At 48.3% G+C, this 13,153-nt stretch overlaps 1 protein-coding gene across 2 annotated transcripts; it reads left to right on the top strand.

Annotated features, from left to right (window-relative positions):
• The first annotated feature begins 2,372 nt into the window (after positions 1-2,372).
• On the top strand, positions 2,373-10,966 carry C2H8orf76 (chromosome 2 C8orf76 homolog). 2 transcript variants are annotated; one of them, XM_040547044.1, is made up of 7 exons: positions 2,373-2,575; positions 2,825-2,920; positions 5,738-5,881; positions 6,701-7,218; positions 9,364-9,496; positions 10,480-10,536; positions 10,631-10,966. In XM_040547044.1, exons 1-7 carry the CDS (start codon positions 2,450-2,452, stop codon positions 10,835-10,837), a joined length of 1,281 nt encoding a protein of 426 aa, XP_040402978.1. In that variant the 5' UTR covers positions 2,373-2,449; the 3' UTR covers positions 10,838-10,966. The 2 variants fall into 2 exon arrangements, with proteins under 2 accessions (XP_040402978.1, XP_040402979.1); XM_040547045.1 differs by lacking the exon at positions 10,480-10,536 and having other exon boundaries at positions 2,395-2,575.
• Positions 10,967-13,153: the final 2,187 nt, after the last annotated feature.

Here is a 13,153-nt window from a genome sequence, read left to right as displayed (position 1 = left end):
GGCACAGGAATTTCCTTAAGTTGCACTTTTTTTATTTCAGTAACTAATACACGAGGAGCCTTTTAAATGTCTGAGGGGAGGCGGGGGAAAGGGAGAGCCAGGGAAGGAAGGAAGAAGAGAAGCGATATTACGCCTGTGACTTCTGACTCAAAGCATGCAGTCAGCTGCTAGGCCCCCTGCGTGGTGCTCAGGAATTGCTTCCCTATCATTGATTTACCAGACAAAGGCATGCTCGGCGTTGCAACACAGAGCCTTTGCAGACCACGTTGGTATCCTCAGAGGCAACGATGGCTGAAACCCTGAGCCCTGGAGGACTCCGCAATCCAAGCTGGCAGCCAACTGGCTGCTCTTGGGTTTGCCCCTGGGAGCGCCTTGCACTTCGTGTTTTACTTTGAGCTGGGGCCACGTTTCACTTTGCTTACTCATGTTCCTTTTTTTTTTTTTTTTAATGTTCTTTTTCATTTGTTCTTAATAGTCCTGCTGGATTTTAGTGCTGTACTCATCAGACTTGTGTTTTGCAGCATGACCGGCAGTCCTGGAGGAGTGGGAAAGGAGCACGTGCCCAGCATATGTGAGGAGAAGCGCAGACGCTGTAACTGTTCAGACACCAGTGCCAACCTCTGCAGATTCATTCCCGTGTCCTCTGCCTGTCCTGCAGGAGCTCAGCACACCAGTCTGCATGCAGAGAGGAGACAGATGGTTTTGCTGTGCGCATACAAGAAGCTCTGACTGTGCTCGCCTACCCTGACGCTTGTAACGAAAAGACTGAAGCATCATGTGGAGCAAGCTCTTGATTCTCTCCAGACTTGCTTGTTAAGCAGCTTCCTATGTTCAAGAGGGCTTGTTTGCCAAATGGTCAGCTTAGAAGCAAAAGAAACCTCAATCCCCTTTCATTTTCTAGTCAAATCTACTTGCCAATGTTTAGTTTCTACCCAAGGATTTATACCAGCTGATGCTAGTTCCAGTCATAGCTGTGCTGGTATGGAAGATATTTTGAGCATGTATCCACTTAGAAAGAACAAGAAAAAAACCACAAGCACCCTCCACCCCTTTCTCACATCTCTACTAGAAGGAAACCTTTCAAATTATCCATACAAGCAGTGGTTTGGCCTTGAAAGCTGTTCCGGTAGGCACAGGTTCATGAGTCCATTTTCAGGTTAGGGAAGTACAAGGACAACTTTTCAGCTCACCTTCTCTGAACTTGTGTGGTGGTTTGGTGGGAGGAAATGGATTTCCCTGGATGAAAGGGCCAGCAGGGCAGAGAGAGGAAACAGCGTTGCAGTATGCTTAAAACAGGATACACGTTCTGTATGGTAGTGGCATGAGCCAGGACAGACAGCTGAAATAGCTAAGCTTTGTTAATCAGCAGTGGTATGTCTGAGCCTTAAAGTCTTAAATAAGCTCTAGGATCAGTCTTTACTTTGCTGCGTCCCCTTTTCCCATAGCACAACAATGCAGAATGCTGGGAGATTTGGGAAGTCCTGTCTTCTGAAAGCCTGAGATTTCAAAAGTTCCCCATTCTGCCTTGGGCGAGAACTGAAATCAAATGGAAAAGTTACTGAAATACTCTCCCATCCACCCTGGCATGCACACTGGACCAAGATACCAACAGAATAACTCCACAGTTATGCAGTTAATTCATCTAAGCACAGGACACTTAAGTTCAAGTATTTCTTATGGTATCTTTCTAAATTTCCATTAGGATGACTCGTGGCCAGGATCTTCAGCAGAGCAATGGGAAATGCAGTAGTCCTGTTCCAAATGGGAGGGTAAACTTTGCCCTCTTACCACCTGCCTCGTAAAACCAATGCACAAACGCTAGGAACAGGATCACAGAATCATTAAGGTTGGAAAAGCCCTCCAAGATCATCAGGCCCAACCACCCCCCTACCACCAATGTCACCCACTGAACCATGTCCTTAAGCACCACGTCCAACCTCTCCTTGAACACCCCCAGGGACGGTGACTCCACCACCTCCCTGGGCAACCCGTCCCAATGCCTGACTGCTCTTTCTGAGAAGAAATGTCTCCTCATTTCCAACCTGACCCTCCCCTGGCACAACTTGAGGCCATTCCCTCTGGTCCTATCACCGGTTACCTGTGAGAAGAGGCCGACCCCCAGCTCCCCACACCTTCCTTTCAGGCAGTTGCAGAGAGCAATGAGGCCTCCCCTGAGCCTCCTCTTCCCCAGACTAAACAACCCCAGTTCCCTCAGCCTCTCCTCATGCTCTGTGGCTCTCCCCGAGGGGCTCAGCGCTACCAGCACGACCCCAAACCGTGTCTTGCAAGCCACAGCCCCCCTGCCCCACAGCGCCCTGCCCAAAATGGCGGCCGCGGCCCCCCTCAACCCCACCGCTCGCCGCCCGCTCAGCCTCCCCCCGGGCCCGGCAGGGGGAGCGCTGCCGCCGGCCGGCCGGGGGGGAGCCGCTCTGGGCTGCTCTCGGTGGCGATGGAGGCGGCGACGGAGCCGCCGCTGGGCTGCGAGTTCGCCGAGTCCCTCTTCTCCGGCGGCAGGGAGAGGGGCGCGGGCGGCGGGGCCGGGCAGCCCTACTGCGCCAAGCGCTGCGAGCCCCGGGTGAGGAGGCGGGGAGGAGCCGTGTGGGGCCGGGTTGGGCTGGGATGGGCTGGGAGCGGCCCCAGCCCCGGCCCCGACCGGGATTTTGCCTGCCCGGGGCTTGGGGAACGGGGACCGGGGTCTGAGGGAGCCGCCCGGGGGCTGAGGGAGGCGCCCGGGGGCTGAGGGAGCCGCCCCGGGGCGCCTCCGAGCGTGGCGGCCGTGGGTTTACAAATGTTTTTTTTACGTCTTTTTTTTTTATGCCCCCAGTGGTTCTGCGGCGAGACGGGCGGCGAGGAGGACGCCGAGATCTTAACGGGCAATAAATTCCGGGCTGACTTGGCGTACAGGGAGCGGCAGTTTGAGGTATCCGCACAGCTCTCACGTACCGGGCTTGGGGACGAGTCGGTTCCTCGGTCTGTAGCAGCTACCGGGACACTAAAATCAGGCCCTGTAGTCCTCAGTGTGTTGGGTGGACGTATAGGTTTCTATAAAAACCTCCTGACTGAGCCGTGACCCTAGGTCCTGCGGTACCTAAATCCGTCTCGATGGCACCTTGGGAGGCACTACAGCCCCGTCAGCTGAGGCACTCTGCTGGTTAAAGTGTGCCCAAGTCATAACAGGTAGCTTTGTTCTGGCAAGCTTTCTCAGCCAGCTGTCATCTCCTGGAGGCAACAGGAACCAAGGTGAACCGGCCAGCCTAAAAGAAATGGTGTTTGACCTCCGGAGGCGATGCATACCGAGCCTGTACATGTTAATGGCCTGGCAGTGAGCAGGGCTGATGTTTGTGATCGCTGAAATCATGGTCGGCAAGAGTTAACATGCTGATTTCTGTGCTCATGGGGATCATGCCTCCTCCCACGAAGGTTGTCACCTCACAGGCTGCCGCCTGGCTGCCCTGCACCTTTCTCAGAGCTCCCCCTGGCTGTCAGGGTTTGGCTGAGTGGAGTCGTCAGGCCCCTGACAGTTCGCTCGTGAGCCTCGTCATTGCCTGTCCCACCCCTCTGTTGGCTCTGGGTGGCTGGTTATACCTCTGGGGTGCATTTATGTTCCCCGTTTATGTTCCTGCATGCTGCAGACCTAGACCCCCACAGAATCACAGAATTGTAGGGGTTGGAAGGGACCTCCAGAGATCATCGGGTCCAGCCCCCCTGCCAAAGCAGGTTCCCTAGAGCAGGCTGCCCAGGTAGGCGTCCAGACGGGCCTTGAATATCTCCAGAGAAGGAGACCCCACAACCTCCCTGGGCAGCCTGTTCCCGTGCTCCGTCACCCTCACCGTGAAGAAGTTCTTTCGCATGTTGGTGCGGAACTTCCTGTGCTCCATTTTGTGGCCACTGCCCCTTGTCCTGTCCCCACAAAAGTCCTCTCCACACTGCCTGCTTCCTGAGCTTCATTCCTCATCATCAGTGCTCTCCTGCCTCTACCATCCTAGTGTCAGGATCCTGTCTTTTGTTTTCCCAGGCATATTTCCTGGTCAAAGTCAGATGTTTCTGCCCATGCCTCAGCTCTGATCACTCTCTGTTCCAGGCTGTGGTTTGCATTACGTGCTCCCTGATTTCAAAGCTGTCAAGCCAACGTCTGACTACACTCCTGTTGCCTTTCCTGTTGGATTCGTGGTTCTGTTTTTAGTCTTGCTTTTAAACATTATTCCAGTGCTGCTGTTGCCTTGTCTGTACCTGACAGACATTTTCCAGTCTCAGCTAAGACGCCCTGAATGGCTTCACAGAAGTATGCTGAGGGAGATGCCTCAGGCTGCAGTGAGACATCCTGCTTTCATGAAGAGCTTTGCTCTGTGCCATGTGCTGCGGTGCCCTCCCACGAGGGACTGGCACCCCACAGATCTGCAGCACAACAGAACGTCTCTTGCTTCCTGACCATCTTCTGTCACAGTGATCCACGTCAGCCGTGTCTGGTGGTGTGTTCTTGGATCACTGTGGCAGAACCAGAGCCAGGGTAGAGAGTGTCTGCATGTAAAATCACAGATTTGAGAGCACTGACCTCAGAAAGGGGGCTGGAAATAACTAAATGGGAATGTCTTCAGTCATTGTGAATAGTTTTTGATGCCAGCCTAAACTAGTAGATAGGAGAGACCAAGGACAGCAGTGATCTAAGCCATGCCTTTTTTTAGGATAGAGATGACTGCAGAATCTGCTTGGGTTCATAATGCCAAACATTTGCCAGGGTCATACCCCTTTGTCACGTAGCAAGGCAGACAGGGACGTCCTGCAGCCCTCCTCTGGTCCCCCTGCCCTCATGCCTGCTGCACTCACCGGGTGTAAGGGAGCTCTCACTTTTGCTTGAGAAGGAATGTGAGCTTACCAGGGAAGAGAAATACTTTGGCCATTATGCCAGGAGGTATTTTGGGGATGTTGCTTGTGGGCTCTTTTTGTTAGAGCTATTCAAGTTTGCAAGGAATAATTAAATATTCATTTAGAGAGATGGGAGAACGAGCTCTGCTCTTTAGTCTTTTGGTCTGAGCTCTCCCACAGAGAGGAAGGAACCAAGATTCCAGTCTGAGCATCACTGAATACTTAATATAATGTATTTAAATGTTAATTGGAGTCCTGGTGAGTGCCCTGAGCATTAAGCTACGGAGTATTGCTCATTCTCATCTTTTTCCTTGAACCAATTAATATTTAATTATTTCATGCAAATCCAAGCCGCCGTACAGGGGTGGTGGAGGCTCACTTTCCTTGCGGTCTTCCCCGACTTGCTGATTATTCATGTGAGGTGAGGGACAGCCCTTCTCGTTGCTCAGACCTTCGCAGGTTCATACCTTCTTGCCGAGACGCTCGTGGATTTGAAGCAACGTCTGCCAAATTTAGGCTTAGCACTGTGATCACTGAGTTAGCTGGGACGAAGGAGCCTCGTGTCACGTATGCCCTGGGCCAGGAGGTGACCTCCTGCAATCCCTGCCCGTGCTTAGACGTGGGTTAGGGCTGGGGCTGCTCGTCGCCGTCCACGCTCGGGCGGTTCAGAGCTGGGCTCTCTGACCCCGTGGTTCCAGGTCCTTTGTGCGCTGCTGGCTGCGGGTGGTAGCCGAGCGGAGACACGAAAATTTGGGCTTCAGCTCCTGGATTCCCGTTGTGACTGCAGTCGTAAACAAAGCATGCTCTCAGGATAGCCTTCAAATGACAATCTCTCCCTGTTTTGTTTGGCTTTTCTTTCTACCAACGCTACCAGAAATCTCTGTGTGAATACTCCAGCTGCTTGCTCCGCTTACCTCCCGGTAACATCGCCATGAGGCGGGATGTCCAGGAGGGCCAGGCTCGGTGTTTGTCTCAACTGGGAAGGCACAAGGAGGCGCTGGATATTGCAGAAAAAATGGTAACTCGTACAATCTTTCTTTTATGCTTCGAACATAAAAACGTTGCCAGTAGTTCCTTTACATGGACCGTTTTCTGGAAAAATAATCTTCGTGTGTGTAATCCTTCAGGATGCTCAGTGCTCGGAGCGTTTGGTAAGCAGCGGGTAACTGTCGCTGCAGATATCATCACCCTGTAGAAATCAGAACACCCTGTACCACGGTGAGCTCCCCGTGCAGGGAGGCTGCTAGTCCTGGAAGGGACTAAATATCATGCTCTGCCAGGCAGAATTAACGTAACGTGATAGGATTTATAAGAAAGGGGATAAACGAGTGCTTAAATCTTTCCACCATAAAAGTGACCGTTCAAAACTTCCTTTTATTTCCATGTACTCGCTGCCAAACTGGCACCAAGAAGAGTGCCTAGCCCCTAATGGAGTTTTTTCCGTAGAGGAAAATGTCGGGAGGCTCTGAAATCTGCTGAAATTTTACTGCCGCTGTTTATTGTATATAAAAGGTATTTATACCACCAAGAAGGGCAGCTGTTTAATACTGAAGGCGAATAAGCAAGTGACAGAGTTCAGGGGCAGAAATGTTCAGGGGCCTTCTTGTCTGTCAGGCTGGGACAAGGCAACTGGAGGCAGTGCTGCCAGATTGATCCTGCACGATCCGTGTCGCGCTCTATCATTTAAAGCTCAGAGAACAGTCGTGCGCATTTTAAAAATTACCTTCAGAGGTATTTGTCTGTCGTTATTCAGGGAGACGTTTTCTTAGGCTCTGAAGGATGGTCCTGTTCTTCTGCTCTTGTTATTAATCTTTTATCTTCTATCTTCTGTTTTCAGAGAAGCGGCGCCACTAACACAGATCACTTAACGACTGTGCTCAACCTGCAGTTTGCCATTTATCAGGATCTGAAAAACGTAGAAAAAAAGATGCTGTGTCTGCAGCAGCTGATCTGCTTACATCCCTTCAACCCTTGGTACTGGAAGTTACTCGCTGAAGCTTACACGAGCCTTTTAGAGAGTCTGTCTCCATTACGCGTTCCAGAAACAAATACAAACCGCTCTGAAGAGGTTGGTGTCAGTGACAGCCGCTCCAAAATATCAGCTGGAAGAGAGATTCATTTCCAGCCTCACAGATCAGCCAGCCAGAGGGAAGGCCTTTGGTCCAGCCTTGCTACAGAGACAAAGAGCGAGAACACAGGGACTTGTAACAGCAGCCAAGCTGTAAAAGAAACCCTCTGTGCTTCACACGAACCCGAGAGGAAGGACAAAGGGAAGGAGGGAGCCTCCGAGCCCTGGGAGCAGAGCGTGTCGAGGGAGGTTGGGATAAAGGCATGTGCCTCATTTATTAGAGCAAGGTAATGAAACGCATTCTTAGAGTAATGCTGACTTCTCCCAGTCCAGGACAATTTTAAGCGTATTGTTACCCCAGCCCTGAGATTTTCAGCTTCCATTTTCGACGTCAAGGTTTGTTTCGGTGCTGACGACACAAAGAGGCACCCTGCTACTGCTTGAGATGTAAAAGGTAAAGTCCACCAGCCGTGAACAACTGCAATCCGCGTGGAAAGAGTCAGTGTCATGCAACGTTGAGAAGCAAAACTTTTCTTTAATGATCTCATCATGCGATTTTTTTTCAAATAATTCTATACAAAAGGGGCTATTCTCCTACAGACGCTCCTGTTAGAGCGTGGCTGTTTTCTCTTTGCTGTTAAAGATGCAGAAGTCCCCCAGAGGGAAGGCTAGCCCGTCTTCCCTCTGTGAGTGCCACCTGTCTTATTTGCTTGAAGCCTCATGCTTGAGCAAAAGCGTATTATTTTAATAATACATCAATTTGCATAATGGCTGAGGTTGAAAAATGAACTCTGTGACAGCCGATTGACAAGGCTGCATTAAAATGCTCTTCCCTTTTCTTCCTTCTCTTACTAAAACTCTTGTACACAACAAAAATCCCCCCAACACAGTCTTTCAAAGAGGTAATTAGGAAATGATTTTTGTTAAAATAGCCTCGATTTTTTTTTCCTCTTGCCTTTCAGTAACGTGTTAGTCACTGAATGTGCTTAATGCCTTTTTGTGAACTTCTGAATGTTTTTACAGAGAACACCTTATAACTGCCCTGTGCGGGCAATTTTTAAGAAATATTAAAACTGGTAGAGTAGTTTTTAACTGTACTTTGACTGAAAGAAGGTGATTTAATTGCTGCTTGGGAGAAGTTAGTAGATTTAGTGTTGATGTCCAATATTAAGCTACATTCGTATTAAAATAATTTGTGCTTCTTGTTTCAGTGTGTGTGGCTCAGCACTGAGACAACTGTAAATTCAGGGATCTCCTTGCTTCACTTCACAGATTCACAAGGTGTTGGTTGTGGTTTATATTTGCATAAACGCTTGTCCAGGGGGAACCTCTTCCCAGCCCAGGGTTTATGTGTCAGGTTATCTAAAGTTTTCAGGTCAGCTGGATTTTAAGTGAGACGTGGATGTTGTGTGTGCGGGGTAAATGGCACCTGGAAAAGGGATGTGAGTACGGCTTTCTTCAGTAAATAAGGGGCTGCTTTAGAGCATTGTAAATAATTAATTCTTCTAGTTTTGCCAGCAACAAAAACAGAGAAATGGTTTGGGTGAGTTTTCAACATTTCATTTTTTTTTTTAATATTGTTATATAAATTTTGAGGCAAAAATGTTCCATAAGAAAAGCTCCTTTCCCATTTTTACTTTGAATTCTCTGTGAAAACTTTTCTGAACTTACCCATGGTTTGTTTGTTGGCTGAGACTTGGAGATTTTGATATTTATATTGCTCACGTGAAAACTGCCGGCTAAGACCTAATGTTTTCTCTCGCTACGAATGCACACCTTTATTATAACACCTGCCACATTTAGCTGTGGTAAATGTGATATGTTTTTATTTTATTTATGTATAAAGCATGAAGGAAGCATAGTTTCAGAATGATCCTGCTAAGTCTCAGTGGTTACTCGGTTGAACATGCACAGATACTTCCTCTGCTGACACGTTTTACTCCTTGTGGGAGGAGGACTCTGGAAACTGCCAGGATATTTGATAGTTGAAGGTATTTGATGTTTGGCTAAACAAAAGCAAACTTCTGGCTTTTCAGGTTACAGAAATAATCGCTGAAATAATCAGTGCCAAGTGCAGCAAAGCACTGCTGTCTTGTTCGGCCTCGGGGTGTGGGGTGCTTGATGCACTGCAGGTAGTGCTTGCAGACCCGAGCTTCTCTGCTGAATTGTGGCATGACTACGTGGGGAGGAAGATGTTTGTGTAGGGCAAGCAGAGATACTTGGTATGTTGTTTTTTAAAAGTACTTCTCAGTATCGTAGCATGTAGGATAACCAGAGCAGCTTGCTACACGTATTCATTTCTCCTCAGTTTGTGCAGCTGGCTAAAGTCGGGAAGAAGAGCTGCTTTCAAGTACGATACTGCAGTTGGTTTTAGGTTTGCTGACGTACTCTTTCTCCAGCTGTCCCCTCTTTAGCTGCCTTTTTCATTTCAGGCTTTTACTGCAGCTTACCCAGTCGCAACAGGCGTCCTTTGCTCTGGAGAACAACATGAAAAGTCAGAAGGAAATTGACGGCAAAGTGGCGCAGTTTGGTTTAAGCGAGACCTCCTCGCTGCTGCTGAGCGAGGTAAGGGGACGTGGCTCTGGGTGGAGGTTCCTGTGGGCAGCTCGGCACCGAGTCCTGGGTGAGGTGCCTGGGCCAGGTGATGCGTACAGCTGCCTGACGCTCCCCTCGGCTAATTAACCGTGCTGGGAAGCGAGGTAAATTAGCCAGGGCGGATGCCCTGGGAGCGTGTTATCCGGAACTGTTCGGCGCTGCCGTGTGTCACGCGGGTGGATCTTTGTTCTGATGAGGTTCTCCTCCTCAGATTGTTCTGATGAGCACTCTCCTGCGGGAGCGCTCAGGGTTGTTACGTTCCTCATTGGACTTGTGTTTGCATCATCATCGCCGTGCGTTTCCTGGGATGCAGGTTTTATCTTGGGAACTTCAGATGCCACCAAGTGAATCACGGGCATGAAATGCGAGTGGAGATTGCGTCGAGGGCCACTGGATTGTTAAACTCTTTGCTCCTTCAGCAAATTTTCAGAAAAAGCCAGAGACAACCTTTTACGTTATTTCTTCGATCAGTTTGAGTACTGGCTTCTAATTTTAAAGAACTACAGAGGAGGAGTTTAATATTATATGGCTTTATTCACAGAGCTTAAACGTTTGTAGTGTCATTTATAGAGTTCTATTTTAAAGAACAAAAAGAAGCTGGCGGGATTTTAACTTTGCTGTCAGTATTGCAGGTTTAAGTTACTAAAAGCCAAATTATTTGCCAAGTTGGCAGACGATCTTGTGGGGTTTCATCCATAAGAGGGCAGTAGCATGCAGACTATCGCAGGTTTCGAAAACGCTGGTGAAAAGAAAATCCTGTCCCTGCATCCCTTGGCCTGACACCCCCCAGCAGGAGACCACAGTCGGTGTTCCTGGGAGGTGGGCGTTGAACATGGAGCTGGCGGTGAGATTTCCCCTGCTATTCACAGTAAAAATCCCCACATACAAGCACAGACCGAAGTTGGGAGGGGTTGTGCACTGTGAAGCCTCTCAGTTGTCCATATTTATTGCAGAATTCAACAGGCAGACAACTTAATGGTGGCTTGGAAACGTCTCCTCGGTGGAGTATGGTTCGTGTGTAAATGGCTTGACTGTTGTCACATTCCTTGTTTCCTCTGCAAGGTATTTTCTTGTTTCCCACCTTCTTTCTTACTCTGTTTGCAGGTCATGGGGGCGGATCTGATACCGGAAAAACTAAAAGAGGAGTTCCAGGGTGAGGTGAAATGCATAGGCTCGTCAGCACTGTCGTCGTTGGTAACTGCATCGGCCTCAGAATTTGAAACCAAATGGTTTGGTGAGCTCCAGGAGGATTCATGCCACTCTGACGGACAGTTCTATTCAGATACACATAGCCCACCTCTGGCTACATAAAAGTTTTATTGTTTGTATTATCATGTCTTCAAATGACCAGGGAATGATACATGCAAAAATGTTTATATTTTTTAAGAATTCTTCCTGTATATCTTTTAAGAACGTACATAAATTTCTGCATTTAAAGTCTTAATGTCTCATGTTTTTCTTTGTTCACTGATACATTTATATTAAAAATAATAAGAAATCCAGTGTAAAATTGCCCTTTCAGTTTAACTTTCAGAGGTAGCTTTCCGTCACGAACCTCACAGGGTTCTTGAAGCACCTATGATTTTTGAGATGGGGGTCTGTGATGCTGGTGGAATGCAAGGCTTCCTTTCTGATGCCCAGTTTGAAAACTCCTCGGTTTTAAATCCTACATGGTTGCATTTAGAGCCCTGGAATTAGCCATTTTAATTTAAATTAATATTTCTTGATTAGCTGACATTTCACTGATTTACTGTTCAGAGCTGAGTGGCTAGGAATCCTAGATATATTTATGCTGCAAAGTTGTCAATAAGAATAATTCCATATTTTGGGGGAAAATATCTAAATAGTAACTGTTTAACTTAGAACTGGAAGGAGATTTTCGCCTAGGCTGAATGCTTTTGCAGGCGTAGAGCTAGCCACAGCCTAGTCTTCAGGGTGCTTATACAAGGAAGGTGAAAAACTGTCAAGGCTGTTTATATGTGCTGTAGAGCGTTTAGTCAGAGCATATCCTTTGTGAAACCTTGCAAGGAAAAAAAGAATCCTCTGCTGGGGAAATTGGCGGTGTTGTTCCTGCATCGTACAGATCCTTATGCTCTGTTTTCGGTTCACAGCGACAGCACTTCGCTTTGTGCTCTGAAGCGTTGACGTTGTCTGCTGTGGGCTGGCACAGGAGAAGGCAGCGAAGATCTTGTCGTTTCTTTGGTTTGAAACAATTTAGATTTGAGGCAAACAAAGTGTGCTGGTTCCCCCATTTTATCTCCTGTTAAACTGTGACCTGTAAATTCTTAGTAGCGTTTTGTAAAAATGTTAACAACTAGAGTTTAAAACTGGGAATCTCTCAGACATAATTTGCTGTGACTTTTCTTCGTGTTTTCTTTCTGCTAAGAAAACTAAAGAACTACGAAAACTACTAAAGAGTGCTGAGACTTGCAATAGCTCACAGTTGAAATGTCATTCGCCGTACACGAACACACTTTGTATCTGCAACTTTCAGATGGGTTTTAAAGCTTGCTAGGAAATGGGCCGCTGATACTTGGTGTACCACGTCCCACTGCTAAGCCGAGTGTGAAATCTCCCCGGAAAGATGGAATATCGCCTTGAGCCCTGTCAAATTACCTGTGATAGTTTGGTGACTTAATGCGATTAAACCACATCCTGGTCAGCTGGTTACGAAATCTGATGGCTTGGCAAGGCTACTCGGGGAAGCATGAATGCACTCCTCATGTAGTACAGAATATTCGTTTCAGGCATGCGTCCGCTTTGCTAGGTGGAATTTTTTGGGGGTGTGCGTGTGTAGAGCACCGTGTGCGGATGGCAGGAAGCCCACCTGGAAGGCTGGGGATGCTTTTAAGGGTGGCTGCCGTTTGCAGCAAAGACTGTCTGTAAGGGGCCCTAAATTAATCACACTGTTGGCAGCAACAATAGAATGTCTTGCAGAAAAGCCACAGAAACGTGAAAAGCTTTGTGCTAAACATGTCAGCAAAAAAAATAAAGTTACAGAAACAGGGACTTTTCCCAGGTTCTTCTTAAACTTACGGTCGTGAGTAGCTACAGACAAAGGATAAAATCTGTTTTCCCACAGCTCCCAAGTAGGTTCAGCAGTTCCAGCATCGTAACACAGCTTCTGTGGGACCAGGTTCGCGGAGAGATTTCACGGGAGCTTGCCAAACAATTTGGCTCCGCTCTTTGGAAGGTGGAAACAGCATTCGAGCTGTTTTAGCAGCAAAAGAACCGCTTGCCAAGTGTTGTCATTTCAGGGCTGAGACGGCCAAAATACGCAGCGACATGGCCAACGCGATTTGGAGGCTCTTTGGGGGGGCGTGCGGGTTGTTTAGCTTGTGGTCGTCGCTTGGGCTGGCACCGCAACGGTTAAGCCCAGCTGCTGGCGGAGCGGAAGGCAGGCGGCAGCTCTGAAGAACAGGCAGTATTTTCTCAAACACAACAATACGGCAAAAAATGTTGTTTATAACTACTGCAGGGAAAACAACACGAGCGCTGTTCTGAGCGCGTTGCGTGGTTACTGCTCCAAGTAACCCGTGTTTGTCGCGCTGGGCCTGGGAAATATTCTTTGTCCCGTTCGTGCCTGGCTACCTCTCGTCACAGCTACTTCAATTCCTCCTTTTTTGG

Source organism: Cygnus olor, chromosome 2 (assembly GCF_009769625.2).
Source record: "Cygnus olor isolate bCygOlo1 chromosome 2, bCygOlo1.pri.v2, whole genome shotgun sequence".
Taxonomy (NCBI): Eukaryota; Metazoa; Chordata; class Aves; order Anseriformes; family Anatidae; genus Cygnus; species Cygnus olor.
Note: the sequence above shows the minus strand (reverse complement) of the source record. Positions and strands in the feature narration are given on the sequence as shown.

Coding starts and splice junctions, on each gene's coding strand:
- C2H8orf76 (XM_040547044.1), top strand. CDS start 2,450: ATGGAGGCGGCGACGGAGCCGCCGCTGGGCTGCGAGTTCGCCGAGTCC. Junction 2,576..2,824: donor CCAAGCGCTGCGAGCCCCGG/GTGAGGAGGCGG, acceptor TTATGCCCCCAG/TGGTTCTGCGGCGAGACGGG. Junction 10,537..10,630: donor CGTCTCCTCGGTGGAGTATG/GTTCGTGTGTAA, acceptor CTCTGTTTGCAG/GTCATGGGGGCGGATCTGAT.